General features: G+C 48.2%; 1 protein-coding gene across 2 annotated transcripts in view; it reads right to left on the bottom strand.

Moving 5' to 3' along the window:
* Nucleotides 1–26309, bottom strand: part of DPYD (dihydropyrimidine dehydrogenase) — a 609010-nt gene that overhangs the window by 8966 nt on the left and 573735 nt on the right. For both annotated transcript variants that reach the window (XM_068166235.1, XM_068166236.1), the window contains one exon: nt 22081–22224. In XM_068166235.1, the coding sequence (XP_068022336.1) occupies nt 22081–22224 (144 nt within the window). The remainder of the gene's footprint in view (nt 1–22080; nt 22225–26309) is intronic.

Below are 26309 nucleotides of genomic sequence, written 5' to 3'. Positions count from 1 at the left end.
CTGTGCTGCAAAAGTGAAGGCATATGGCAGGACAGCACATGGGTACAGACCACAAGGGGAAGAAACACCTTCAGAAAGAACTTGCTTAGGGCCTGCCTGATGCAAACCATTTCTACTGTACATTTAAGGGCAACAAAGCTCGTGAGGGGTCTGGAGCACAAGTCCTGTGAGAAGAGGCTGAGGGAGCTGGGGGTGTTTAGCCTGGAGAAGAGGAGGCTCAGGGGAGACAATATTGATCTCTGCAGCTCCCTGAAAGGAGGTTGTAGTCAGGTGGGGGTTGGCCTCTTCTCCCAGGCAACAGTGACAGAAGGAGAGGACACAGTCTCAAGTTGTACCAGGAGAGGTTTAGGCTGGATGTGAGGAAGAAATTCTTCACAGAGATATTGGCCATTGGAATGTGCTGCCCAGGGAGGTGGTGGAGTCACCATCCCTGGAGGTGTTTAAAACAAGCCTGGATGAGGCACTTGGTGCCATAGTTTAGTTGATTAGATGGCGTTGGGTGGTAGGTTGGACTTGATGATCTTGAAGGCCATTTCTAGCCTGGCTGATTCTGTGATTCTGTGAAGGGAAACTGCAGAGTGCAGAGGCAGTTCAGCTTCCCTGAGTCAGTGGTAGAGACGGGACAAGCCCCAGGTCATTTGGCCCCTCAGTTAAATTAGTTTAACTTGTGGAAGGATATCAGAGAGGATGAACACGACTGCATTTTCAAAGATCCCCTCTGTGGCACTGTAGTTGTAAGCTTGCTAAGAACACTTCTCCCACAGTTCACAGGGTTGGGAAACAAGCTCAATTTGATGTGCAAGAGATGATGCTGTCAGGACAGAAGTTGGGCTCTGTAAATGACAGTTATGGGATGCAACCAGAGATTTGGCTTTTAAAAAGGGGTATAACTGTTGAGCATCAGAGAGACCTCACTGAGTGACAGGAGAGCAGAACTGGCTTCAAAGTCATCCTACTGTAATAAACCAAGAAGCCATTATGGTTTTCATTATGAAATTTGATCCAAGTCAAGATCAAGCCAAATACGAGACACAGACAAGTCTGCCCAGAATGATGAGCTTCAAAGTGTTTACCTTTGATCTGGCATTGCCAAGGAACATGATAAGATTTCTGTCTGTATTCTGTCTGAGGGAGCAATACTGACCTCATTCCTATCCTGCAAAAGATTATCCTGAAATGATCAGTAACCATTTTAATGGTGTAGCAGCATGAGATATTTCACCTGGGTAATTTCTGATCACAGACAATGCTCTCTCTATATTATAGTTTTCAGTTCTCATTGCAGAAGAACCAGATTACAGTAACTTGAATTTTCATTGCCTATCTTACCCCAGGCCCTTACTTTCAAAACAAAATCAGAATCCCTAATTATCCCGACAGCACATCACACCAACAGGGTAATATGGCTTTATCAGTGCTGGCTCTAAAGGCAAGCTCTGCTACATGGACTAAATTTACGCAGAAGTAAGTCCAGCTTCCTCTTCCTGAGTCTGATGAAAACTTGCAACAACTCTTCTGGCCCTGGGCAGCCTGAGCTAGTTGGGTATGACCCTGCTGACTGTGGGGAGGTAGAACCGGATGACCGTGGAGGTCCCTTCCAGCCCAGAGCGTTCTATGATTCTGTGATTCTATGATTCTGTAGTTCTGTGGTTCTGTGATTCTGTGGTTTTGTGGTTCTGTGATTCTGTAGTTCTGTGGTTCTATGATTCTGTGGTTCTATGATTCTGTGATTCTGTGGTTCTGTGGTTCTATGATTCTGTGATTCTGTGGTTCTGTGGTTCTGTGATTCTGTGGTTTTGTGGTTCTGTGATTCTGTGGTTCTGTGGTTCTATGATTCTGTGGTTCTATGATTCTGTGATTCTGTGGTTCTGTGGTTCTATGATTCTGTGGTTCTATGATTCTGTGATTCTGTGGTTCTGTGGTTCTGTGATTCTGTGATTCTGTGGTTCTGTGGTTCTGTGATTCTGTGGTTCTGTGGTTCTGTGATTCTGTGGTTCTGTGGTTCTATGATTCTGTGATTCTGTAGTTCTGTGGTTCTATGATTCTGTGGTTCTATGATTCTGTGATTCTGTGGTTCTGTGGTTCTATGATTCTGTGATTCTGTGGTTCTGTGGTTCTGTGATTCTGTGGTTTTGTGGTTCTGTGATTCTGTGGTTCTGTGGTTCTATGATTCTGTGGTTCTATGATTCTGTGATTCTGTGGTTCTGTGGTTCTATGATTCTGTGGTTCTATGATTCTGTGATTCTGTGGTTCTGTGGTTCTGTGATTCTGTGATTCTGTGGTTCTGTGGTTCTGTGATTCTGTGGTTCTGTGGTTCTGTGATTCTGTGGTTCTGTGGTTCTATGATTCTGTGATTCTGTAGTTCTGTGGTTCTGTGATTCTGTAGTTCTGTGGTTCTGTGATTCTGTAGTTCTGTGGTTCTATGATTCTGTGGTTCTGTGGTTCTATGATTCTGTGGTTCCGTGATTCTGTGGTTCTGTGATTCTGTGATTCTGTGGTTCTGTGGTACTGTGGTTCTGTGGTTCTATGATTCTGTGGTTCTGTGATTCTGTGATTCTGTGGTTCTGTGGTACTGTGGTTCTGTGGTTTTGTGGTTCTGTGGTTCTGTGGTTCTGTGATTCTGTGGTTCTGTGATTCTGTGATTGTGTGATTCTGTGGTTCTGTGGTTTTGTGGTTCTGTGGTTCTGTGGTTCTGTGATTCTGTGGTTCTGTGATTCTGTGATTGTGTGATTCTGTGATTCTGTGGTTCTGTGGTTCTGTGATTCTGTGGTTCTGTGGTTCTGTGATTCTGTGGTTCTGTGGTACTGTGGTTCTGTGGTACTGTGGTTCTGTGATTCTGTGGTTCTGTGGTTCTGTGGTTCTGTGATTCTGTAGCCCATGCAGAGCTACAGGTTGAGGTTGGAGTGGCTGAAAGCTCTTAGAGAGGGACCTGGGGGTGCTGATTGACAGTTGCCTAAACATGAGCCAGCAGTGTGCCCAGGTGGCCAAGAGGGCCAATGGCATCCTGGCCTGCAGGAGCAGGGAAGTCATTGTGCCCTGTACTCTGCATTGGTTAGGCCACACCTTGAGTCCTGTGTCCAGTTCTGGGCCCCTCAGTTTAGGAAAGATATTGAGATGCTGGAAGGTGTCCAGAGAAGGGCAACGAGGCTGGGGAGAGGCCTTGAGCACAGCCCTGTGAGGAGAGGCTGAGGGAGCTGGGGTTGTTTAGCATGGAGAAGAGGAGGCTCAGGGGTGACCTCACTGCTGTCTACAACTACCTGAAAGGTGGCTGTAGCCAGGAAGGGGTTGGTATCTTCTCCCAGGCAACCAGCACCAGAACAAGGGGACACAGTCTCAATCTGTGCCAGGGGAAGTTTAGGCTCAAGGTGACGAGAAAGTTCTTCATCAAGAGTCATTCATCATTGGAATGTGCTGCCCAGGGAGGTGGTGGAGTCATCATCCCTGGAGGTGTTCAAGAGGAGATTGGACATGGCACTTGGTGCCATGGATTAGTCATGTGGTCTGTGGTGACAGGTTGGACTTGATGATCTTTGAGGTCTCTTCCAACCTTAGTGATACTGTGATACTGTAAAGGCAGCAGAGGAGTATAGACAGATGAGTGTGAGTGAGCAAGTTATCACAGCTCAGTGAGGCAGCACTCAGCAACAGAACTGAGCCAGCTGACTGTGTGCAGGCCCAAAATTCACTGCAAATTCAATGTCAAATCTGTTTGCTCAAGCCACTCTAAAAGGTCACTTAACTACTATGAAAGGGCTTCAGATAATATCTTTTGCTTCGGCATGGCAAAGGACTAGACTTGAACACACAGCCTTTTACTGCTCCTCCCTCGTCAGCTACAGTACCTGAAGCTCTTCAGCACTGCTGGCATGACTCTGTTTGAACTTCCATGTCCTACTCAGCAAGTTCATGGATTTACAGGGAATGTTCAGCAGTTTTCAGGTTGCTACAGTCCTTGTACTTCTGCAGCCAACATGTTCTTGTGGCCAAGAAGGCAAATGGGGTGCATTCAGGGGAGTGTGTCCAGCAGATCCAGGGAAATTCTCCTTCCCCTCGGTTCTGCACTGGTCAGGCCCCACCTGGAATATTGCATCCAGTTCTGGGCTCCCCAGTTCAGGAGGGACAGGGATCTGCTGGAGAGAGTCCAAGGGAGGGCTACAAAGATGATGAAGGGACTGGAGCACTGCCTGATGAGGAGAGGCTGAGGAGCCCTGGGGCTGTTCAGTCTGGAGAGAAGGCTGAGAGGGGATCTGATCAAAGTCTAGCAATATCTGAAGGCTGGGTGTCAAGAGGGAGGGGACAGGCTCTGCCCAGTTGCACCTTATGATAGGACAATGGGCAATGGATATAAACTACAGCACAGGAGGTTCCACCTCAACATGAGGAAGAACTTCGCTGTGAGGGTCACAGAGCACTGGAACAGGCTGCCCAGAAAGGCTGTGGAGTCTCCTTCTCTGGAGCTTTTCCAGCCCTGTCTGGATGTGTTCCTGTGTGACCTGTGCTGGATTCTAGGGTCCTGCTCTGGCAGGGGGGTTGGACTGGAAGATCTCCAGACGTCCCTTCCAACCCCTAACATCCTGTGATCATCCTGTGATTCTTTAATTCAGCTCCAGCTCGCTTCAGATCTGATGCAGGGCTGTTTGTGTCACACCTGCTGTGGGTTTCAAACCAGATGTGTCTCTCTGTCATCTATTGCTCACAGCAATACCATCTATCCTGTAAGCCTCTCCTCTGTGTCTCTAGCCCCCAACCATTCCACTGTCTGTCACAAATGCAGATGTCACCTGCAAGTACTGCAGAACTTGAAAGAGTTCTGTAAACCCTGCACCACATACAATGCAATAGTTTTCCACTGCTTGCTCACATTGTAGAAGCCCCCACATGGGGAGATTTCTCATGGTGAAGGCTTTTCAGTGTAACAGATTCAGGCATAAGTAATTAACCATTCTCTCAAGGGGGGAAATATTGGTTGAATGCTAACAAAACCCATGAAGCTCAAGAAGGCTGCAGAGGTGGGCTGCTCACATAATCATGGGGTTGAAAGGAGACAAAAAGAGCCTCACAACATGTTTAGACTAGGAGGATGAAGGTGGAGCAGGAAAATGATGTCTCTTCATATATACAGCAGGGAGAGGGAAGACCTGCTGATGTTAAATTACAATGTTAGCACAAGAACATAGGGTTATAAGCCTGCCATGAAAATATGTAAGGCTGGAAACTAGAAAAGGCTTTTTTAAATGGTGAAGGAGTGAGGTGGCCTTCCAGAGAAGCAGTTGGGTGGACAGGAGTGAGATGGTGCAAGGTTTAGGATTGGCATTAGATAGCTGAGGAGATGGTTGCTGTTCTAGAAGATGTGCAAAAAAGATTTCACAGTATCACAGAATCACCAAGGTTGGAACAGAGGTCAAAGATCATCAAGTCCAACCTGTCACCACAGACCTCATGACTAAACCATGGCACCAAGTGCCACATCCAATCCCCTCTTGAACACCTCCAGGGATGGTGACTCCACCACCTCCCTGGGCAGCACATTCCAATGGCTAACAACTCTCTCTGGGAAGAATTTTCTCCTCACCTCGAGCCTAAACCTCCCCTGGCACTGCTTGAGACTGTGTCCTCTTGTTCTGGTGCTGGTTGCTAGAGAGAAGAGACCAACCCCTTCCTGGCTACAACCACCTTTCAGGTAGTTGTAGAGGGCAATGAGGTCTCCTCTGAGCCTCCTCTTCTCCAGGCTAAACAACCCCAGCTCCCTCAGCCTCTCCTCATAGGGCTGTGCTCAAGGCCTCTCCCCAGCCTTGTTGCCCTTCTCTGGACACATTCAAGTGTTTCGATGTCCTTCCTAAACTGAGGGGCCCAGAACTGGACACAGGACTCAAGGTGTGGCCTAACCAGTGCAGAGTACAGGGGCACAATGACTTCCCTGCTCCTGCTGGCCACACTATTCCTAATGCAGGCCAGGATGCCATTGGCCTTCTTGGCCACCTGGGCACGCTGCTGGCTCATGTTTAGGCTGCTGTCAATCAGCACCCCCAGGTCCCTCTCTGTTTAAGAGCTTTCAGCCACTCCAACCTCAACCTGTAGCTCTGCATGGGCTTGCTGTGGCCAAAGTGCACTTGGATGTGTTCAATCTCATGCCGTTGGATTCTGCCCATCTGTCCAGCCTGTTGAGGTCCCTCTGCAGAGCCTCTCTACCCTCCAGCAGATCAACTCTTGCCCCCAGCTTGGTGTCATCTGCAAATTTACTGATGACTGTCTCAATGCCCTCATCCAGATCATCAATGAATACATTAAAGAGGACGGGGCCCAGCACTGATCCCTGGGGCACACCACTAGTGACTGGCTGCCAGCTGGATGTGGCACCATTCACCACCACTCTCTGGGCTCGGCCCTCCAGCCAGTTCCTAACCCAATGCAGTGTGCTCCCGTCCAAGCCATGGGCTGACAGCTTGGCCAGGAGTTTGCTGTGGGGGACGGTGTCAAAGGCCTTGCTGAAGTCCAGGTAGACCACATCCACAGTCCTCCCCACATCCACCAGGCGGGTCACCTGATCATAGAAGGAGATCAGGTTGGAGAGGCAGGATCTGCCCCTCCTAAATCCTATATTCTTCCAGCTACAAACATACAAAGGGCAAGACAAAGCCAATGCATATGGCATGCTGGTTTCTTCATTTGTAACCACGTCTCACATCACACAGCTCACAAAATACACTTTGGGGGGACTTGGAATCCCAAATATGGAGGCTGGAGGCATTTTAGAGGCCTGAGAGTGCTTCCTATACACTGTGTCAATGATATACAGCTCAGATACACTCCTGGGTGTTGTGTCTTTTAATATCTTCTTTCTCTCAAGCAAAAAAACCCAAACCAACAAACCAACACACAAACCCCACCAAACCCCTGCATCTGTATTTGCCTGCAAAGTTTCAAGACTTTACTGACTGAAAAAACCACCCAGCAGCACTTAAGAGATGTTTTGCAGGTGCACTTCTTTACAGCCTCTCAAGCTATCACCAAGCTTCTTGTTGCCATCAAATCATAAATGCTTGGAATAAAACAAACAGTGCAGCACGAAACAATCGTCTCTCCCACTCCAAAAAGCAGCTGCCTCAAATGGCACTATGGGATTCCACTCTAGGTGTATCTCAGTGGCCTCCAGATCAAATGTGCACTGTTTGCAGTACAATGGGAGGGTTGTTGCTGGGTTGTTTTTTTTTTGCCAACTGCCAGACCTGCAAACAGAAGCCAGGTTCTGAAAGTCAAGCCATGTTCTTTCTGGCTTGTGCATTGCCAGCAGCAATTAGAAACAAAACACACAAACCCCTGGAAGTTAAATTTTCACAGAATCACAGAAACATTCAGGTTGGAAAAGATCCACAGTATCACCAAGACCAACCCAGAACCCCACTTTACAAGGGTCCCCCCTAAACCATTCCCACAAGCACCACATGAAACCACCTTTAAACACATCCAGGGTTGGTCACTCCACCACCTCCCTGGGCAGCACATTCCAATGCCTGACCACTCTTGATGGGAAAAAATTTTTCCTACTGTCCAGTCTGAAGCTGGCCTGCTGCTGCTTGAGGCTGTTCCTCTTACCTGTGAGAAGAGACCAGCACCAGCCTCTCCAACCTCCTTTCAGGTAGTTGTAGAGAGCCATGAGGTCTCCTCTCAGCTTCCTCTTTTTCAAACTAACCATCCCCAGCTCCTTCAGTCACTCTTCACAAGATTTATTCTCCAGGCCCTTCACAGCTTCCTTGCCCTCCTCTGCACTGGCTCCAGCACCTCCACATCTCTCTTGGATTGAGGTGCCCAAAACTGGACACAGCACTTGAGGTGTGGCCTCACCAGAGCTGAGTCCCAGGGGACAATTTCCTCCCTGCTCCTGCTGGACTCAGCATTTCTGATCCCAGCCAGGATGCCTTCGGCTTTCTTGGCCACCTGGGCACACTGCTGGCTCCCTTCAGCTGCTTGTCCATTAGCACCCCCAGGTCCCTTTCTGCCAGCAGCTTTCCAGCCACACTGCCCCAAGCCTGTAGCATTGCTTAGGGTTGTTGTGAGCCAAGTGCAGGACCTGGCACTTGGCCTTGTTGAAGATCATCCTGTTAACACTGGTCACAGATCCAATCTATCCAAGTCCCCCTGCAGAGCCTCCCTGTCCTGGTGCAGATCAACTCTCCACCTAACTCAGTGTCATCTGCACACTTACTGCTGACACACTCTGTGTCTTCATCAAGGTCATCAATAAAGATGTCCTAATTTTGTCCTGTGTTACACCTTTGTAGTCTCAGGGACCTAGAGTGCTCCTTTTGATTGCTGCTGTTGCTGTCCTACTCTTCTCAACACAACTGCACTGAACAAACTGGAAGAGGAATTTAGTCCTGTGAGTGGAACTGGCAGGGAGGTTTAGTTGCCATGGAGAGAATCAAAGCAGAATCCATTAGGTTATGTTACTAATGAGCACAGACAAAAAAACCCACAACAATTCATTTTGTAACTAAGCTAGGCAGATGTGGGTTGGAGTATACTGAAGCAGCAGATCTGTTCAGTAGAATGCTGGTTTAACAGTGGCATTTTTTATTAACACAGCTGCATTTTGAATGTTACTATAGCAAACATCTTATGGTGATTGACTTTCCTTTATCCATCATATTAGTAAATCTATATTTATAAATGCATCTTGTGGCCTGGGTCTTCCTCCCTGCAGGCCTGCTGTGTCCACCTTCATGCAGGTCCCACCATGCTCTCGACATAATCAACGTCACTTGCCCTGATGAGGCTGCATCTGGAGTATTGTGTCCAGTTCTGGGCCCCTCAGTTCAGGAAAGACCTCAGGGAACTGCTTGAAAGAGTCCAGTGCAGAGCCGCAAAGATGATGAAGGGAGTGGCACATCTTCCTTATGAGGAGAGACTGAGGGAGCTGAGGGCTCTGTAGCTCAGAGAGGAGAAGACTAAGAGGTGACCTCATTCATGTTGATCAAGATGTGCAGGGCGAGTGCCAAGAGGCTGGAGCCAGGCTCTGCTGGGTGATGCCCAATGCCAGCACAAGGGGCAGTGGTGGAAATTGAGGCATAGGAAGTTCCATGGAAACAGGAGGAAAAGTTTTTTCCCTGTGAGGGTGACAGAACCCTGGAACAGGCTGCCGGGGTGGCAGGGCTGTGGAGTCTCCCTCTCTGGAGATATTCAAAACCCACCTGGATGTGTTCCTGTGTGACCTGCTCTAGGTGCTCCTGCTCTGGCAGGGGGGTTGGGCTGGATGATCTTTTGCAGTCCTTTCCAGCTCCTAACATTCTATGACTGTGATTCTGTGATCAAAGGCCTCTACACAATGCAGGTCCTGCATCTCACATAGCAAGCTCAAAGGGAACAGACCTGCTTGTCCTCTTAGCACAGTTTTTGAGTTACCGTAAGGTGTTTGTTATGTCACAGCAGGAGTAAGGTTCACTGAGTAAGAACTTTGTGCACTGGAAGGTGAGAGTAGCAGCTAAGGAAAGCAGGGTAACCTTCAGCTTACCAACAGAGGTTTGCCAGTTGGGAATGGCAGCCTGTCCTAAGGACAAGCCTCAACCTCCAGTCTTTAGGTCTCCAAAGGACCACTGACCATGGCACAAATGCCAAAGTCTCCTCTCCATCAGGTAATATAAAAACTCCTAACAAAGCACCTGACATTTATACAGCAAAGCTGTGCGCTCCATCTGAAGTACTCTAGAGGTTACCTACTATGTATGGGGTGTTTGGGTAGCTCTCAGGATTCAAGAGGCTGTGAAGCAAGAAGGGGCAGTGCAGAGGTGCCTGCACTAGGCCACAGAAAGAGCACAGCAAAGGGATGAAGTGTTGCAGAGAAAGCCAGTGACTCTCTGTACCAGTGTTTATTTCCAGCAGGGTGCTAACCCACCACACCTGCCTTCCACCTGTTCACTTCTGGGAACAAGTTGAGGCACTGCCACCAGGATCTGAGGGTTCCTGACCAAGATCTATTTACAGTAAAGTGGCTAAGAAAAATCTGTAACCTCGTTAAAACTAACTTTACATTGCAAGATCACAGCTGCTTTGCCAAGAGCAAAGAAAGGGTATTAAATGTGCTGTGGGGTTTAGGGACCTCTAAACCTTGTTGCAGTAAAGCAAGTGAAGCAGTTGCAGTACCAGCTAAAGAGGAACTTGCAGAATAACTCACACAAAGCTTTAGCACAGAGTTCAGTGTGGCAATTCACTTCTGCAATGAAAATGATGCTTTGTGAATGTGCCACAGCTCTTTATGCAGACTGTGATGCAATAAATAAATACAAACCAAAACCCAGCTGGTAATGTCTGTGATTCAGTAAGGCCTATGACACAGACCTCTGACACAAGAGAGTTCTGAAATTATGTAGTAAACAAACAGAAAAGAAAAGAGATGGAATACAGAATCACAGAAAACATCTGGTTGGAAGAGACCTTCAAGCTCATCCAGTCCAACCCTCCACCCAGCACTGCAGGATCAACACTAAACCATGGCCCTAAGCACCAGTTCCACAGGCTGCTGAGACACCTCCAGGGATGGTGACTCCAGCACTGCCCTGGGCAGATCATTCCAGTGTCTGAGAACCCTGTCTGGGAAGAAATATTTCCTAGCATCCAGCCTGAACCTCCCCTGCTGCAGCTTGGAACCATTTCCTCTGGTGCTGTCTCTTGCCACCAAGGAGCAGAGGCTGCTCCTTCCTTGTTTCAACCTCCCTTAAGGAAGCTGTAGAGCCATGAGGTCTTCCCTCAGCCTCCTCTTCTCCAGCCTGAACACCCCCAGCTCCCTCAGCCCCTCCTCATAGCCCAGGTGCTCCAGGCCCTTCTCCAGCCTTGCTGCCCTTTTCTGGACACTCTCCATCCCCTCAGATCAATGCCCAGACAGGGCAGCATATTAACAGAGCAAAGTGTCCTCATTTTCTGGTTTAGATGTAATGCTTGTGTGTGTTTCAGATTTGAATCAGAAGACTGTTGAGTTAATGAAGATTTTAGCTGAAGGTACACTAAAGAAAACTAAAGGACCTTCTCAGGTATTTTATAGACAGACCAGAGCATTGGGCAATGATTAATGAGAGAAAACTTGACAAGTCCTGGGTAATGCACCTAGGACAGAGTGATGCCAGCATAAGCATGCAGCAGTGGTGTGGCCTCACCTGCAGCACTCTGTGCAGTTCTAGGCCCCACCATTCCAGAAGGATGTTTGGGTACTTCAACAGAGTACTCCAGAGGAGGAATACAAAGCTGGTGAAAGGGATGCAAGGAATGTTGTGTGAGAAGCAACTAATGGGTCTGGATTTGGCTGCTTGACAGAAAAGGAGGCTGAGAGGCAACCTCATCACTCTCTACAGCTTCTTGAGGAGAGAAAGTGGAGAGGGAGGTGCTGACCTCTTCTTCCAGGTATCCCAGTGTCAGGTTGTATGGGAATGGCTCAAATCTGCTCTATGGGAGGTTTGCTGGACATTAGGAATCATTTCTTTACCAAGAAGGTGGTCAAACACTGGAACAGACTTCCTAGAGAGGTGGCTGATGACCCAACCCTGTCAGCATTTAAAAGGCATTTGGACAATGCCCTTAATAACATGATCTGACTTCTGGTCAGCCCTGAACTGGTCAAGCAGTTGGATTACATGATCATTGGAGGTCCTTTCCAACTGAAAAAGTCTATTCTGTTCTGTTCTGTTCTGTTCCATTCCATTCCATTCCATTCCATTCCATTCCATTCCATTCCATTCCATTCCATTCCACCCTATCCTATCCTATCCTATCCTATGCTATCCTATCCTATCCTATCCTATCCTATCCTATCCTATCCTATCCTATCCTATCCTATCCTATCCTATCCTATCCTACCCTATCCTATTCTCTGTTCTGTTTCACTCTGTTCTGTTTCACTCTCTGTTCTGTTCCCACTTGAGGCAATCCTACAGTGACAGCAAAGAAGGAAAAAGGAGGTTTGGACTTTAGCATTTCTCCTCCATTTACTTGAACTGTCACAGGCAATGAGAATATCCTGTGAGGTCCTGTGATAGAGGAAGGAACATTATGGGCTACTGCAGGTGAGATTATTGCTGTGATTCATGGTGGAGCAAATACTTGGGAGAAGCATACTCAGAGTCCCATAGGTTATGGGACTTGAAATAGGCACCAGCTCCATGTTTATGATGAAGATCACAATGCAAACTTTTTTTTCCCAGGCAGGCAAGAACAAGCTAAAAACTGCTCATGTTGAACTCCCCAGATACATGCCAGGAAGGATCCAAATAGCACATACTTAGGGTATAACAATGCTGTGCCTAGACCAATACACCTCAACTCTCCAGAGGGTTTTATGGATTAAGCACCACACTGCACTAAGTGTGGCCTTCCAAAGTGCTGGGTGCTTGCAGCATCACCACAAGAGAGTCTTGCATACATCTGTGTGCTAAAGGCCATGCAAACATATCTGTACACACCAGGGTGAAAAGTAGTTCAAACAGAAGGGATTTAAGCTTGAGTAGCTCTGTGGATGTTTTTCCAACAGGTGGAACAAGCCATCACACCCTAGCTAAAATGGTAAACAGAGCAGAGTGTTTAAATTGCCAAAGAGGGCAATCTCTACAGCAAGGCTTGTGGAGTACAACAAAACATAAAGGAAGAAATTAAAGCAGCAGACCAAATATTTTGGTCTAGAGCCTGAAAGGAGAATTATTAAGGGAAAAAAAAAAAAAAAACAAACAAAAACAACCACAGAGATGTAGAAGGAAAGAAGTTAACAAGGAGGTGATCTGAGGCAGACAAATACACGTGTGGGAGCTGTATGGAAATGCAACTGAAAAGAAAATAGCTATGTCTGATATTGCAGACAGGTGAGAAAAGAAGAAACAGCTCTGCTGCATATCAAAGCATGCAGTGTCAATTAATATTTTAAACTGGAGAAAATAAAGAGAAAAGCCATGGGAAAAGCCATCCAAAAATTCAATTAGGTTTTGGATGATCACAGAGGGGCTTTAAATCTATTAAAAAATAAAAGGGAGGGGGGGTGAGGGGGTGGGCATTTTCTCTGCATGTGGAATTTAAACAAACATTAGAATTTACATATCACAACCCAAGAGCTGATTAAACAGATCAGGGAGTTCTGGGCAGCCATCAGGAAATTTGCAGCAACCTTCCAAAAACACCAGCAGCCAAAGCAGAGGTGACAGCACTTTCAAGGACAGCTACCCTTCAGGTCCATTCAGCTCTCAAGTGCACCTCCTCCCCTGCTCCAGAGAACTAGAGTTAGGCTGGGGCCAGCTGCAGGAGCTGTCTGTCCTCATGCCCTGCTACTCAGCTCTGAGCTAACAGAATGGATTCTCTCCTCCCCTGCTCCAGAGAACTAGAGTTAGACTGCGACCAGCTACAGGAGCTGACTGTCCTCATGCCCTGCTACTCAGGGCTGAGCTAACAGAATGGATTCTCTCCTCCTCTGCTCCAGAGAACTAGAGTTAGGCTGGGGCCAGCTACAGGAGCTGACCATCCCCATGCCCTGCTACCCTGGTCTGAGCTAACAGAATGATTCTCTCCTCCCTGCTCCAGAGAAACAGAGTTAGGCTGGGGCCAGCTGCAGGAGCTGACCATCCTCATGCCCTGCTACCCTGGTCTGAGCTAACAGAATGGTTTGTCTCCTCTCTCTAGAGGGTCAGCCAAGAGAGAAGTGCTTAGGGAGATGGACTGGGACTTGTAATTCTAAGTGTGAAAATTTCTTGGACAGTTATAAATAAATCACTCAAGTCCAAGCCTCTGCCTCTCTCTGTGAAGAATTCCTGATGAGGAAAGGCACCAGATAAGTCACTTCCCCCCCAACTCAGACAAGAGTCCTCTCTTGTCCTCTCAGACAAGAGTCTGGGGGTGACAAGCTAGAGTCGGAGGTGAAACCAGCAGCCCAGCTGAAGTGCATGTACACTAATGCGCGAAGCATGGGTAACAAACAGGAGGAGCTGGAAGCCTTGATGCAGCAGGAAAATTATGATGTAGTTGCCATCACAGAGACGTGGTGGGACGACTCACATGACTGGAGCGCTGCAATTGACGGTTACAAGCTCTTCAGGAGAGACAGGCGAGGAAGAAGGGGTGGAGGGGTGGCCCTTTACATCAGGGAGGCACTAGATGCCATTGAGATGGAGATTAGGGATGATCGGGTTGAATGCTTGTGGATAAGAATTAGAGGGAAGACCAGCAGGGCAGGCATCCTGGTTGGAGTCTGTTATAGACCACCCAACCAGGAGGAAGATGTTGACGAAGCATTCTATAGGCAGCTTAGGGCTGTCTCAAGATCTCCGGACCTTGTTCTCATGGGCGACCTCAACCTGCCTGACATCTGCTGGGAACTCAACACGGCAGAGAGGAGACAGTCTAGGAGGTTCTTAGAATGCATCGAGGACAGCTTCTTATCCCAGGTGCTGCGAGAGCCTACCAGGGGCAAGGCTATGCTTGACCTCCTCTTCACCAACAGGGAAGGGCTGGTGGGGATGTGGTGGTTGGAGGGTGTTTGGGGTCCAGTGACCATGAGATAATTGAATTCTCGGTTTTTGGTCAAGCCAAGAGGGGCGGCAAGAAGACCTCCACTCTGGACTTCCGGAGGGCAGACTTCGGGTTACTCAAGGAACTAATTCAGAGGGTTCCTTGGGATAAAGTCCTTAAAAACAAAGGGGTCCAGGAGAGCTGGACCTACTTCAATGAAGAATTGTTGAAGGCTCAGGGACAGGCTGTGCCAATGTGCCAGAAGATGAGCCGCCGGGGCAGACGGCCAGCCTGGATGGTTCATGAACTTCTAATGGAACTGAGGGAAAAAAAGAGGGTGTATCACCTTTGGAAGCGAGGGGAGGCAACCCACAGAATGTTTAAGGATGTTGCTAGGTGTTGTAGGAAGAAAATTAGGGAGGCAAAAGCACACTTGGAGCTTAAACTGGCCTCTGCTGTGAAGGACAACAAAAAGTCCTTCTATAAATACATTAATAGTAAGAGGAAGGGAAAGGACAACCTCCACTCCTTGGTGGATACGGAGGGGAACATTGTAACAAAGGATGAGGAAAAGGCAGAGATACTTAACACCTTCTTTGCCTCAATTTTTACTAGAAGGGCAGAACGTCTTCCTGACAGCTGGCCTGCAGAGCTGGCAGAAGGAGCCAGGGAGCTGCACAGTTTCCCTATATTCCATGAGGAGGTGGTTGGAACTCTCCTCAGCAGCTTGGATCCCCACAAGTCCATGGGACCAGATGGGTTTCATGCTAGGGTGCTGAGAGAGCTGGCAGACAAGCTGGCCAAGCCACTCTCCATAATTTTCCAGCAGTCCTGGCTCACTGGCGAGGTCCCAGAGGACTGGAAGCTGCCAACGTTGTGCCCATCCATAAGAAGGGCCGGTTGGATGAGCCAGGGAATTACAGGCCTGTCAGCCTGACCTCAGTGCCAGGCAAGATCATGGAACAGGTCATCCTGAGTGCAATCACACAGCACTTACAGGATGGCCAAGGGATCAGGTCCAACCAGCATGGATTTAGGAAGGGCAGGTCCTGCCTCTCCAACCTGATCTCCTTCTATGATCAGGTGACTGCCTGGTGGATGTGGGGAGGCCTGTTGATGTAGTCTACCTGGACCTCAGCAAGGCCTTTGACACCGTCCCCCATAGCAAACTGCTGGCCAAGCTGTCAGCCCATGGCTTAGACGGGAGCACACTGCGATGGGTTAGGAACTGGCTGGATGGCCGAGCCCAGAGAGTGGTGGTGAATGGTGCCACATCCAGCTGGCAGCCAGTCACTAGTGGTGTGCCCCAAGGATCAGTGCTGGGCCCTGTGCTCTTTAACATCTTTATTGATGATCTGGATGAGGGCATTGAGTCCATCATCAGTAAATTTGCTGACGACACCAAGCTGGGGGCAAGAGTTGATCTGCTGGAGGGTAGAGAGGCTCTGCAGAGGGACCTCGACAGGCTGGACAGATGGGCAGAGTCCAACGGCATGAGATTGAACACATCCAAGTGCCAGGTTCTGCACATTGGCCACAACAACTCCATGCAGTGCTACAGGCTGGGATCAGAGTGGCTGGAGAGCAGCCAGGCAGAGAGGGACCTGGGGGTGCTGGTTGATGGTAGGCTGAACATGAGCCTGCAGTGTGCCCAGGCAGCCAAGAGGGCCAATGGCATCCTGGCCTGCATCAGGAACAGTGTGGCCAGCAGGAGCAGGGAGGTCATTCTGCCCCTGTACTCTGCACTGGTTAGGTCACACCTCAAGTACTGTGTCCAGTTCTGGGCCCCTCAGTTTAGGAAGGAGGTTGACTTGCTGGAACGAGTCCAGAGAAGAGCAACAAAGTTGGTGAGGGGTTTGGAACACAAGCCCTATGAGGAGAGGCTGAGGGAGCTGGGGTTGCTCAGCCTGGAGAAGAGGAGACTCAGGGGTGACCTTATCACTCTCTACAACTACCTGAAGGGAGGTTGTAGACAGGCGGATGATGGTCTCTTCTCCCAGGCACCCAGTACCAGAACAAGAGGACACAGTCTCAGGCTGCACCAGGGGAGGTTCAGGTTGGATGTTAGGAAGAAGTTCTATACAGAGAGAGTGATTGCGCTATGGAATGGGCTGCCCGGGGAGGTGGTGGAGTCGCCGTCATTGAAGGTGTTCAGGAGGAGGCTTGATGGGGTGCTTGGTGCCATGGGTTAGCTGTTTGGGTGGGTTGGATTGGTTGATGGGTTGGACACGATGATCTTGAAGGTCTCTTCCAACCTGGTTTGGTTTATTCTAATAAAGGTTCTAATAAAGGTTTATTCTAACTCCCCATGAAGCTTCACTCAGGTTCCCTAATGAATGTTCTGAATCTTCCTGGCAGTCAATTTCTGGGATCCTCAATTTAAGAAGAACATTGAGACACTTGAACGTGTCCAGAGAAGGGCAACAAGGCTGGGGAGAGGCCTTGAGCACAGCCCTGTGAGGAGAGGCTGAGGGAGCTGGGGTTGTTTAGCCTGGAGAAGAGGAGGCTCAGGGGAGATCTTGCTCTCTAGAACTACCTGAAGGGAGGTTGTAGCCAGGTGGGGGCTGGTCTCTTCTCCTAGGCAAACAGCACCAGAACAAGAGGACACAGTCTCACGCTGTGCCAGGGTAGGTTTAGGTTGGAGGTGAGGAGAAAGTTCTTCCCAGAGAGAGTTGTTAGCCATTGGAATGTGCTGCCCAGGGAGGTGGTGGAGTCACCATCCCTGGAGGTGTTCAAGAGGGGATTGGATATGGCACTTGGTCATGTCATGAGGTGTTAGGTAATAGGTTGGACTTGATGGTCTCTGAGCTCCTTTCCAACCTGGTTGATTCTATGATTCTATGATTTTCTCCACACTAGAACAGATGAATCTATTCATAACAAACTTTATTAAAGCTTTCCTTTGCAGTGTTTTTTTTCCCCTACTTCAGACAAAATCCAAGCAGTTTCCTGTTTCTCAGTGTGTATCCCTCACTGCTGTTTCCCTCATTGTGGCTGAAACATTTCCTTTCTAAAGAGAGGATCAGACTGAAAGACTGTCAAGAATCAGCTTGGGGGTTGCTACCTTCTTCTAATGGCTTAATTCTTCTTCAGTCAAAGGTGTGAGAAAGATGCTCACTGAATTTCTGTCTGAGAAGCTCCTCACAGGCACCATACAAAAGCATTCAATGTCTTTACAAACTAAAGATTTTTAGGATGGGGGAATTCATCTCCCTCTTCCCTGTGGTAAGGCCTCTTGGCTTCTCTTTAGTCTGCCTCCTACTACTTGGTTCTCTTTTGATTTTGTACTTGGAGTTAGACTTGATAAATTATTGACCTCCACTTTTTATTTATGTGTTACTTCTGTTGTTTTGGTTTGGTTTGTTTTTTCCCCAACTCTTCAGGTCTGTTTTTTCCACTTGCTAAACTTTTCCTCTCATTCAGTTTATTTGCTTTTAGGATGGTATCAGTTTGGTTTTTTTTTTTTGTTTGATTTCTGCTCTGAGAATGCAGTTATTGGCTGTTACTTCTTCTTTCTCTTTTCCCCTACATCAATACTCTGCCTTCAAAGGGAACAGAGCCATAAAACCTCTGAGGTCAAGCAGGCTTTGAAAATGCCCATCATACCGGGGGGAAATAAATAAACAAATAACAAGAGTAGGTTCACAGGATCACAGGATGTCAGGGCTTGGAAGGGACTCAAGGAGATCATCAAGTCCAACCCCCCTGCCAGAGCAGGACCATACAACCTAGGTGAGGTCACTGAGGAACGCATCCAGACAGGCCTTGATGTTAGGAGGTGGAAGGGACATCCAAAGATCTTCAAGTCCAACCCCCCTGCCAGAGCAGAACCATACAACCTAGGTGAGGTCACTGAGGAACACATCCAGACAGGCCTTGATGTTAGGGGGTGGAAGGGACATCCAAAGATCTTCCAGTCCAAACCCCCTGCCAGAGCAGGACCAGAGAAGCCAGCACAGGTTCCGCAGGAACACATCCAGACAGGGCTGGAAAGGCTCCAGAGAAGGAATGTCCACAGCCTCTCTGGGCAGCCTGTTCCAGTGCTCTGTGACTCTCACAGTAAAGAAGTTCCTTCTCATGTTGAGGTGGAACCTCCTGTGCTGCAGCTTACACCCATTGCTCCTTGTCCTATCACAGGGAGCAAGTGAGCAGAGACTGTCCCCTCCCTCCTGACCCCCAGCCCTCAGATATTGCTAGACATTGATCATATCCCCTCTCAGTCTTCTCCTCTTCAGACTAAACAGCCCCAGGGCTCTCAGCCTCTCCTCACAGGGCAGGGCTCCAGTCCCCTAATCATCCTCCTAGCCCTCTGCTGGACCCTCTCCAGCAGATCCCTGTCCCTCTTAAACTTGCTGTTCTTTGGAACTTTTTTGTGTATATAAAGAAGGGAAGGTGAGCACAGCAGGAGTGGAGTGATTTTCAACAGTGTGAGATAAACCAAACCAAACCAAACCAACAAAACAAACAAAAAAACACAAACAAACAAACAAACAAGTCCAAAAATCTGATAGAGATACAGAAATGGTTAACTATTTAACTCAGACAGGAAGTGGACTTAAAAATATCTCCTTGGCTGGTTTTGCAGTTACAGCAGTTTCCATGGCATGCTGCATGTGCTGGTAGGTTGCACAATTAGCTTGGGAATTCTGTGTTACTTTCACAGAATCACAGAATTATTGAGGCTGAAAAATACCTCTGAGATCATCAAGTCTGTGACCCACCACCACCATACCAACCAGACCATGTCACTAAGTGCCAATCCAATCTTGCCTTAAACACCTCCAGGGATGCCAACTCCACCACCTCCCTGGGCAGTCCATCCCAGTGCCTAATCAGCCTTTCTGTCAGGAAATGCTTCCTAATATCCAACCTAACCCTCCCCTGGCACAGCTTCAGGCCATGCCCTCTTGTCCTGTCACAAATTGCCTGGGAGCAGAGCCTGACCCCCACCTGACTACAACTTCCTTTGAGGTAGTTGTAGAGAGTGATGAGGTCCCCCCCTGAGTCTCCTCTTCTCCAGACTGAACACCCTCAGCTCCCTCAGCCTCTCCTCATCAGATTTTTCCTCCAGTCCCTTCTCTGTTCTGGTTGCTCTCCTCTGGACCTGCTCCAGCACCTCAAGATCTTTCTTGCAGGGAGGGGCCCAGAGCTGCAGACAGTGCTCCAGGCCACTGTGTTTTGTGTTTGGTTATATTTTTGCAAGACTTCTTTTGCAAGATCAGACTAACCATACAGTGGAAGTCACCTCTCTGGAGATGCCTGATACTCTCCCATGTGTGAGGAAGACAGACAACAAACATTCACAGAGGTAACGTTCGCATTATTTGGCCTGCTACTCTCTCCTGTTCAGGCATGAAGTTCAAATAAAGTCTAATGTGAACACCTAGAACAATTTACCTTCTCAGGCTTCATTTTATTGACATTTATTGGCTACCTAAGGGGGAAGGAAAAGCTCCTGTGCATGGATTATGCAGTAGATGGGGTCAGAGGTTTTATTTTCACCTTGGCATTTACTTATTCTAGACGGTGGATCAGCTCCTTAGGTAAGCATTCTCCAGCTCTAAAAGTTCAGTCTGAAAACCTATGACACAACTTTCACATCTACTGAACACCCACCTTTTCCACTGTTACACTTTGAAGGGGGAACTTCAGCCTAGTCCCTGACTGCAAAGACTTAAAGTAAAACAAATTACCATTGGATGTAAAAGGAAAAGAATGCAAAGGTCTATAGAATTCATTGGATTGCTAATGGGGATATAGAGCAGAGGCAGAAACAGTTCTCTGTCTTTCCTTCTTCTGTTGCCTCTGCTTGCAACTTTGAAGGTCTCTTCCAACCTGGTCTCCTCTCCTCTCCTCTCCTCTCCTCTCCTCTCCTCTCCTCTCCTCTCCTCTCCTCTCCTCTCCTCTCCTCTCCTCTCCTCTCCTCTCCTCTCCTCTCCTCTCCTCTCCTCTCCTCTCCTCTCCTCTCCTCTCCTCTCCTCTCCTCTCCTCTCCTCTCCTCTCCTCTCCTCTCCTCTCCTCTCCTCTCCTCTCCTCTCCTCTCCTCTCCTCTCCTCTCCTCTCCTCTCCTCTCCTCTCCTCTCCTCTCCTCTCCTCTCCTCTCCTCTCCTCTCCTCTCCTCTCCTCTCCTCTCCTCTCCTCTCCTCTCCTCTCCTCTCCTCTCCTCTCCTCTCCTCTCCTCTCCTCTCCTCTCCTCTCCTCTCCTCTCCTCTCCTCTCCTCTCCTCTCCTCTCCTCTCCTCTCCTCTCCTCTCCTCTCCTCTCCTCTCCTCTCCTCTCCTCTCCTCTCCTCTCCTCTCCTCTCCTCTCCTCTCCTCTCCTCTCCTCTCCTCTCCTCTCCTCTCCTCTCCTCTCCTCTCCTCTCCTCTCCTCTCCTCTCCTCTCCTCTCCTCTCCTCTCCTCTCCTCTCCTCTCCTCTCCTCTCCTCTCCTCTCCTCTCCCTCTCCTCTCCTCTCCTTCTCCCATGGCCTTGCCAGGGGATCTGTGTTTTGGCTGCTGTGTGAGGTAACAGGACGGAGGGAGGGAGTGGGGGAGGAGATGAACAGTTCCCTGGATCTGTCCATGGGGGTCTGAGGAGTTTCTGTGATGTTTATAAGTGGTAAATATCTCTCTATTGTACATCTATTGTACATCTATCTATTGTACATCACAAGCCCTATGAGGAGAAGCTGAGGGAGCTGGGATTGTTTAGCCTGGAGAAGAGGAGGCTCAGGGGGACCTCATTGCTCTCTACAACTACCTGAAAGGCAGTTGTAGCCAGGAAGGGGTTGGTCTCTTCTCTCTAGCAACCAGCATCAGAACAAGAGGACACAGCCTCAAGCTGCACCAAGGGAAGTTTAGGCTGGAGAGGAGGAGGAAGTTCTTCACTGAGAGAGTCATTCATCATTGGAATGTGCTGCCCAGGGAGCTGGTGGAGTCCCCATCCCTGGAGGTGTTCAAGAGGGGATTGGATGTGACACTTGGTGCCATGGTTTAGTCATGAGGTCTGTGGTGACAGGTTGGACTCGATGATCTTTGAGGTCTCTTCCAACCTTGGTGATACTGTGAGACTGTGATCTATTGTCTATTTTGTACACATTCATTGCCTTTCATATTTCTAGAGTTTGGTTTGCTTGTAAACAGAGCTTCACTTGCTTCCACCCCAAACTGAGCTGGGCTGGCAATTTATTTTGGGGGGTAGTTCTCCAAATAAGTTGGGTGCTTAGTTTCCAACCCACTGCCTGAGAGATGGACGTATTTAGCAGAGCAACCAGAAGGTATCATGGCCAATCTGAGCTCATACCGTCACCTTCAAAGGGAAAGGAGTCACTGACAGTTCTATTTTGTGCTTCAAGGCATGTCCCATGCCTTGTTCTGCAATTACTCTTCCACTGCCTGAGTATCATCACTTTGAAAAATTACATTAGGGAAATACCTGTACCAGTACATCACAAACCATTCCCCATCCATTTGGGCTAAAAGCTAGGAAGTCTGCATAAACAGTTGTCTTTGATGCCCTCCTAACAAGCTGGAGAACAGTAATAACCAACTCAAACTGCTAGAAATTACTGTGCATGTCAGCTGCCTGATGGCTAATCATTTCCCATGCCTAAGAATGTGTTTTGGTTTTTACCTTGATTGCTGGAATGGGCTTCTTGGGAATGAAATGCTTTTTCTCAGGAAGCACAGCAGCCACCCTCTGCTCCATCAGTTTCATCTTGTTCTCAGCTATTATCTTTTTGCGTTCTTCCAGGTAAGGCCCAAAGCTGGGGAGTTTCTGAAAGACAAATCAGGAAACAAAGATGATGCCTTATGAGGAGAGACTGAGGCAGCTTTAGCTTGGAGAAGAGGAGACCAAGAGGTGATTTCATTCATGTTGATAGAGGTGTGCAGGGTGAGTGCCCAGAGGCTGGAGCCAGGCTCTGCTGGGTGATGCCCAATGGCAGCACAAGGGACAGTGGTGGAAATTGAGGCATAGGAAGGTCCATGGAAACAGGAGGAAAAGTTTTTTTTCCCTGTGAGAGTGACAGAACCCTGGAACAGGCTGCCCAGGGAGGTTGTAGGGTCTCTCTCTCTGGAGATATTCCAAACCCACCTGGATGTGTTCCTGTGTGTGGGCTGGGGGCCAAATGCCCACCAAAGCCACTCTATCACTCCCCTTTAGATGGACAGGGAAGAGGGGAAAATATAACAAAAGGCAGCTATAAGATAGAAGCAATTTAATAACAAAGATAAGCAAACCAATAGATGGGGCAGGAGTGAAAGCAGAGAGAGAGATGTTGGTCTCTGCTGCCCCTCAGCACCACAGTGCTCGGTCTCGGGCAGCAGGGCTCCCCGTTGCTATGGTTCCTCTGGAGGACAGCTGCCTTCTTTTACTTCATTCTTATATCTGAGGTGATGTCTCATGGCATGGAACATCCCTTGGCCCAGTCTGGGTCAGCTGGCTCAGCCCTGTCCCCTCCCAAGCTCTTGCCCACCTCTCAGCATACTTCTGGGGTGGGGAAACACTGGAAGAACACAGCCTGGGTACTTATTCAGCAGCAGCCAGAACACTGCTCTGTTACCAGCTACTGCTGCAAAACACAGCACTAAAAGGATGCTTTGAGGAGAATTAACTCCAGCTCATCCAAACTGAATGAACTGTGTGACCCGCTCTAGGTGACCCTGCTCTGGCAGGGGGGTCGGACTGGATGAGCTTTCGAGGTCCCTTCCAGCCCCTAACATTCTGTGATTCTGTCAGCAAGTGAAGCAAAAGGTGAGTCCAATCCCAAGGGCAAGATCCTACGTCCTTCTGAGTGTGGCATGTTTCTCATTCAGGAAGCTGAAATTGAAATCAGTGGGACCCTACCAGAGCGAGATGTGAATAAAAATCAAATATGAACTGGGAAAATGTATATTGAATATTAAAATATTAATATACCACAGCAGAAGAACGTCTGAATGGCAGGTCAGCATCCAACAGCTTCATATTTCCACACTGCATACTTGCTTTTATATATATATATATAATGAAAATGATTCAAATTGGAAGCTTTATTTCTGTAGTCTATGGAAAAGTATCATAAAGCTGTCAGTTTACTTAGAAGGGTCCCAGCAGTGCTTAAGAGTATTTGTATGGCTATCTGGCTGTATCAGTAGGTATTTTTGGAAGCTCACAACCATGTACTTTTGCAGTTCTGCTAACAGAAGGCTGTCTTGACCTGTCGCAGTGAGGCTAATAAACACCAAACAAACTGCAACCCATTCTAGTCTCCTAATTTACTCTGTATCCCACATGCATTCTTTTCTGCAGCATTTAGTTCTTGAACTCCAGGGAAGAACTTGAAGATTGAGGGATGTTCTCCTCCCCCTCTACTCCACCCTGGGGAGACCCCACCTGGAATACTGCATCCAGTTCTGGGCTCCCCAGTTCAAGAGGGACAGGGATCTGCTCAAGAGAGTCCAAAGGAGGGCTACATGGATGATGAAGGGACTGGAGCACTGCCTGGTGAGGAGAGGCTGAGAGCCCTGGGGCTGTTGATTCTGGAGAGAAGACTGAGAAGGAATCTAATCAATATCTAAGGGCTGGGGGTCAGGAGGGAAGGGACAAGGACAGCCTCTGCTTACTTGTGCCCTGTTATAAGGCAAAGGATAATAGATGGAAACTACAGCACAGGAGGTTCCACCTCAACATGAGAAGGAACTTCTTCACTGTGAGGGTCCCAGAGCACTGGAACAGGCTGCCCAGAGAGGCTGTGGAGACTCCTTCTCTGGAGCCTTTCCAGCCCTGTCTGGATGTGTTCCTGAGCAACCTGTGCTGGATTCTATGGTCCTGCTCTGGCAGGGGGAGTTGGACTGGAAGATCTGTGGATGTCCCTTCCACCCCCTAACATCCTGTGATCATCCTGTGAACTCATGTCTTATTCAGGGGTAGGAACTTTCTGGTTGATGTTTCATAAAGCTTCCCCAGCTTCCTGAAAGAAAAAGTCCCTTTACTTACCGAGCAGAGATATGGACAACTGTAGGGTGCCACAATCAGGGACTTGGGTGGACGGAAAACAGTAGGAAACCGGAGTCTTGCTTATTGCAAAAGGCCACAACCTTCCTCCCCTGAAACCAGGTCCTTAGCCTCCAAAATTATTTTGTCCCCCTAACTAAAACCTGATCAGAAGCCACTGCATTACTGCAGCAACCAGCAGGTAGTAACAGGGGAGTCACAGCCTGAGAAGCTGCTGGCATTAATTCACGCTAATAATACAACCTCAAAGAGCATATCAAACAAGATACAGCACTGCTGTGGTTATCAATTTTTTAAGAGAGAATTTCAATGTGAATTTTTAAACCAGAATTACTTAAAAATTTAGAAATTATTATCTTTTAAAAATGAAGTCTCTCCAGGAGAGGTTGTGCTGCTTTTCTGCTGCTCCTTCAGAGGCAGCTTCCTCAATGGGTTCTGTCAGTCGTGACACCAAACCTTGGGACCCCAGGCTTTTTGTCCTGCTAGATCAAAGCTTTCTTGGCTACTAGGTTTTGGCACTCTGAGCCTACAGGCACAGGGTGAGGTCCTTGGAATGCTTCCCTCTTCTGAAACTTGATTTGCAGCCACAACAGATGTAAGAACAAGACTTGTAGTCTCATGATGCTCTCCAAGGAGGAGGCCTCCTGAAGGCTGGGTCAAAGGCATACACTGGGACAGTGCAAATGCAAGAGCAGGGCTGTGGGGGCTTGCTGCAAGCCTCCTGAAGGCTGGGTCAAAGCCATACACTGGGACAGTGCAAATGCAAGAGCAGAGCTGTGGGGGCTTGCTGCAAGCCTCCTGAAGGCTGGGTCAAAGGCATACACTGGGACAGTGCAAATGCAAGAGCAGGGCTGTGGGGGCTTGCTGCTGACCCCATCTTCCCTCATCTAGATGTAGCTGGAGCGTGCCCACTGGCCAGGGGCACTTGCTTGCTCTGTTCAAAGGGAACCTTGTCTCTCCATGTCATGTTCAAGGGCTCCCTCACAGGCATAAAAGCAATAATTCCTTTCTGTGCAGTTGCCAAACATGATCTTGGAAAGGCAATGTTCTAGGACGGCTTAAAATAAGGCTTTAAATATTACTGCAAACAGCAGCCGTGCAGTGGCCTTACCTTCCAAAGTCAAATAAGACAGCAAACCCAGGACAATCTTAAACAGGAAAATAAGCAGAGGTCAGAATTTGTCTAATTTAAGTCTAATCAATAGGCCCTAAAGCACACAGCCTCAATTCCTTGTATGAGTTTCAGAAAGCCTGAGACTTTTAGCAAAAGTCTGAACCAATCCAGAGCCAGATAAGAAGTGTTCCTGTGTTGTCTGCCAGGCTGCATCAATTACTAATACACTTTGGCTATGAATAAGTAGTACTGAGCTACTGAGAAACTATTTTCTCTCTATAATTGATGTGCTGATGCCAACAACTTTGGGTTTGAGAGGGCAGGATACCTGATGACAAAGCGTTTTCGGACTCTACCCTGTCTGGCCAGGAACTGAATTGCTGACTTACAGAGTAGGTAGCAAAGCTAATTTTGCTGAGGTTTCAGCTGAAGTAGTAGAGAGAGGAGACAGTGGCTCATGACTTGACTGATTGAAGATCATCTTTGGGAAGAGCAGGCAAATCATTGCAGAACAAATACTTCTGTTTCCTCCTAATCTACGTCCAATAGCCTGATTTCTAGACAGGGTAAAATGAAATAGGTGACCCAAGGAAAAGTGTGGAAAAATTAACTCACTTTTGTGAAGAGTGAATTCCAAGGTTAATTCAGTAATTTTCTACGCTGTGAGCTGGAGTGCTGAGGGTTTTGCATCTCCTCTAGCTGCTAGCTGGGATGGGCAGCAGGCATTTGGGTGAGTGTGATATAGCTCAGG

The sequence above is a fragment of the Melanerpes formicivorus genome, unplaced genomic scaffold (genome assembly GCF_026170545.1).
Source record: "Melanerpes formicivorus ecotype bairdi unplaced genomic scaffold, bMelFor1.0.p_v2 SCAF_99, whole genome shotgun sequence".
Lineage (NCBI taxonomy): Eukaryota > Metazoa > Chordata > Aves > Piciformes > Picidae > Melanerpes > Melanerpes formicivorus.
The sequence above is the reverse complement of the archived record's forward strand: the minus strand, read 5'-3'. Positions and strand labels throughout refer to the sequence as shown.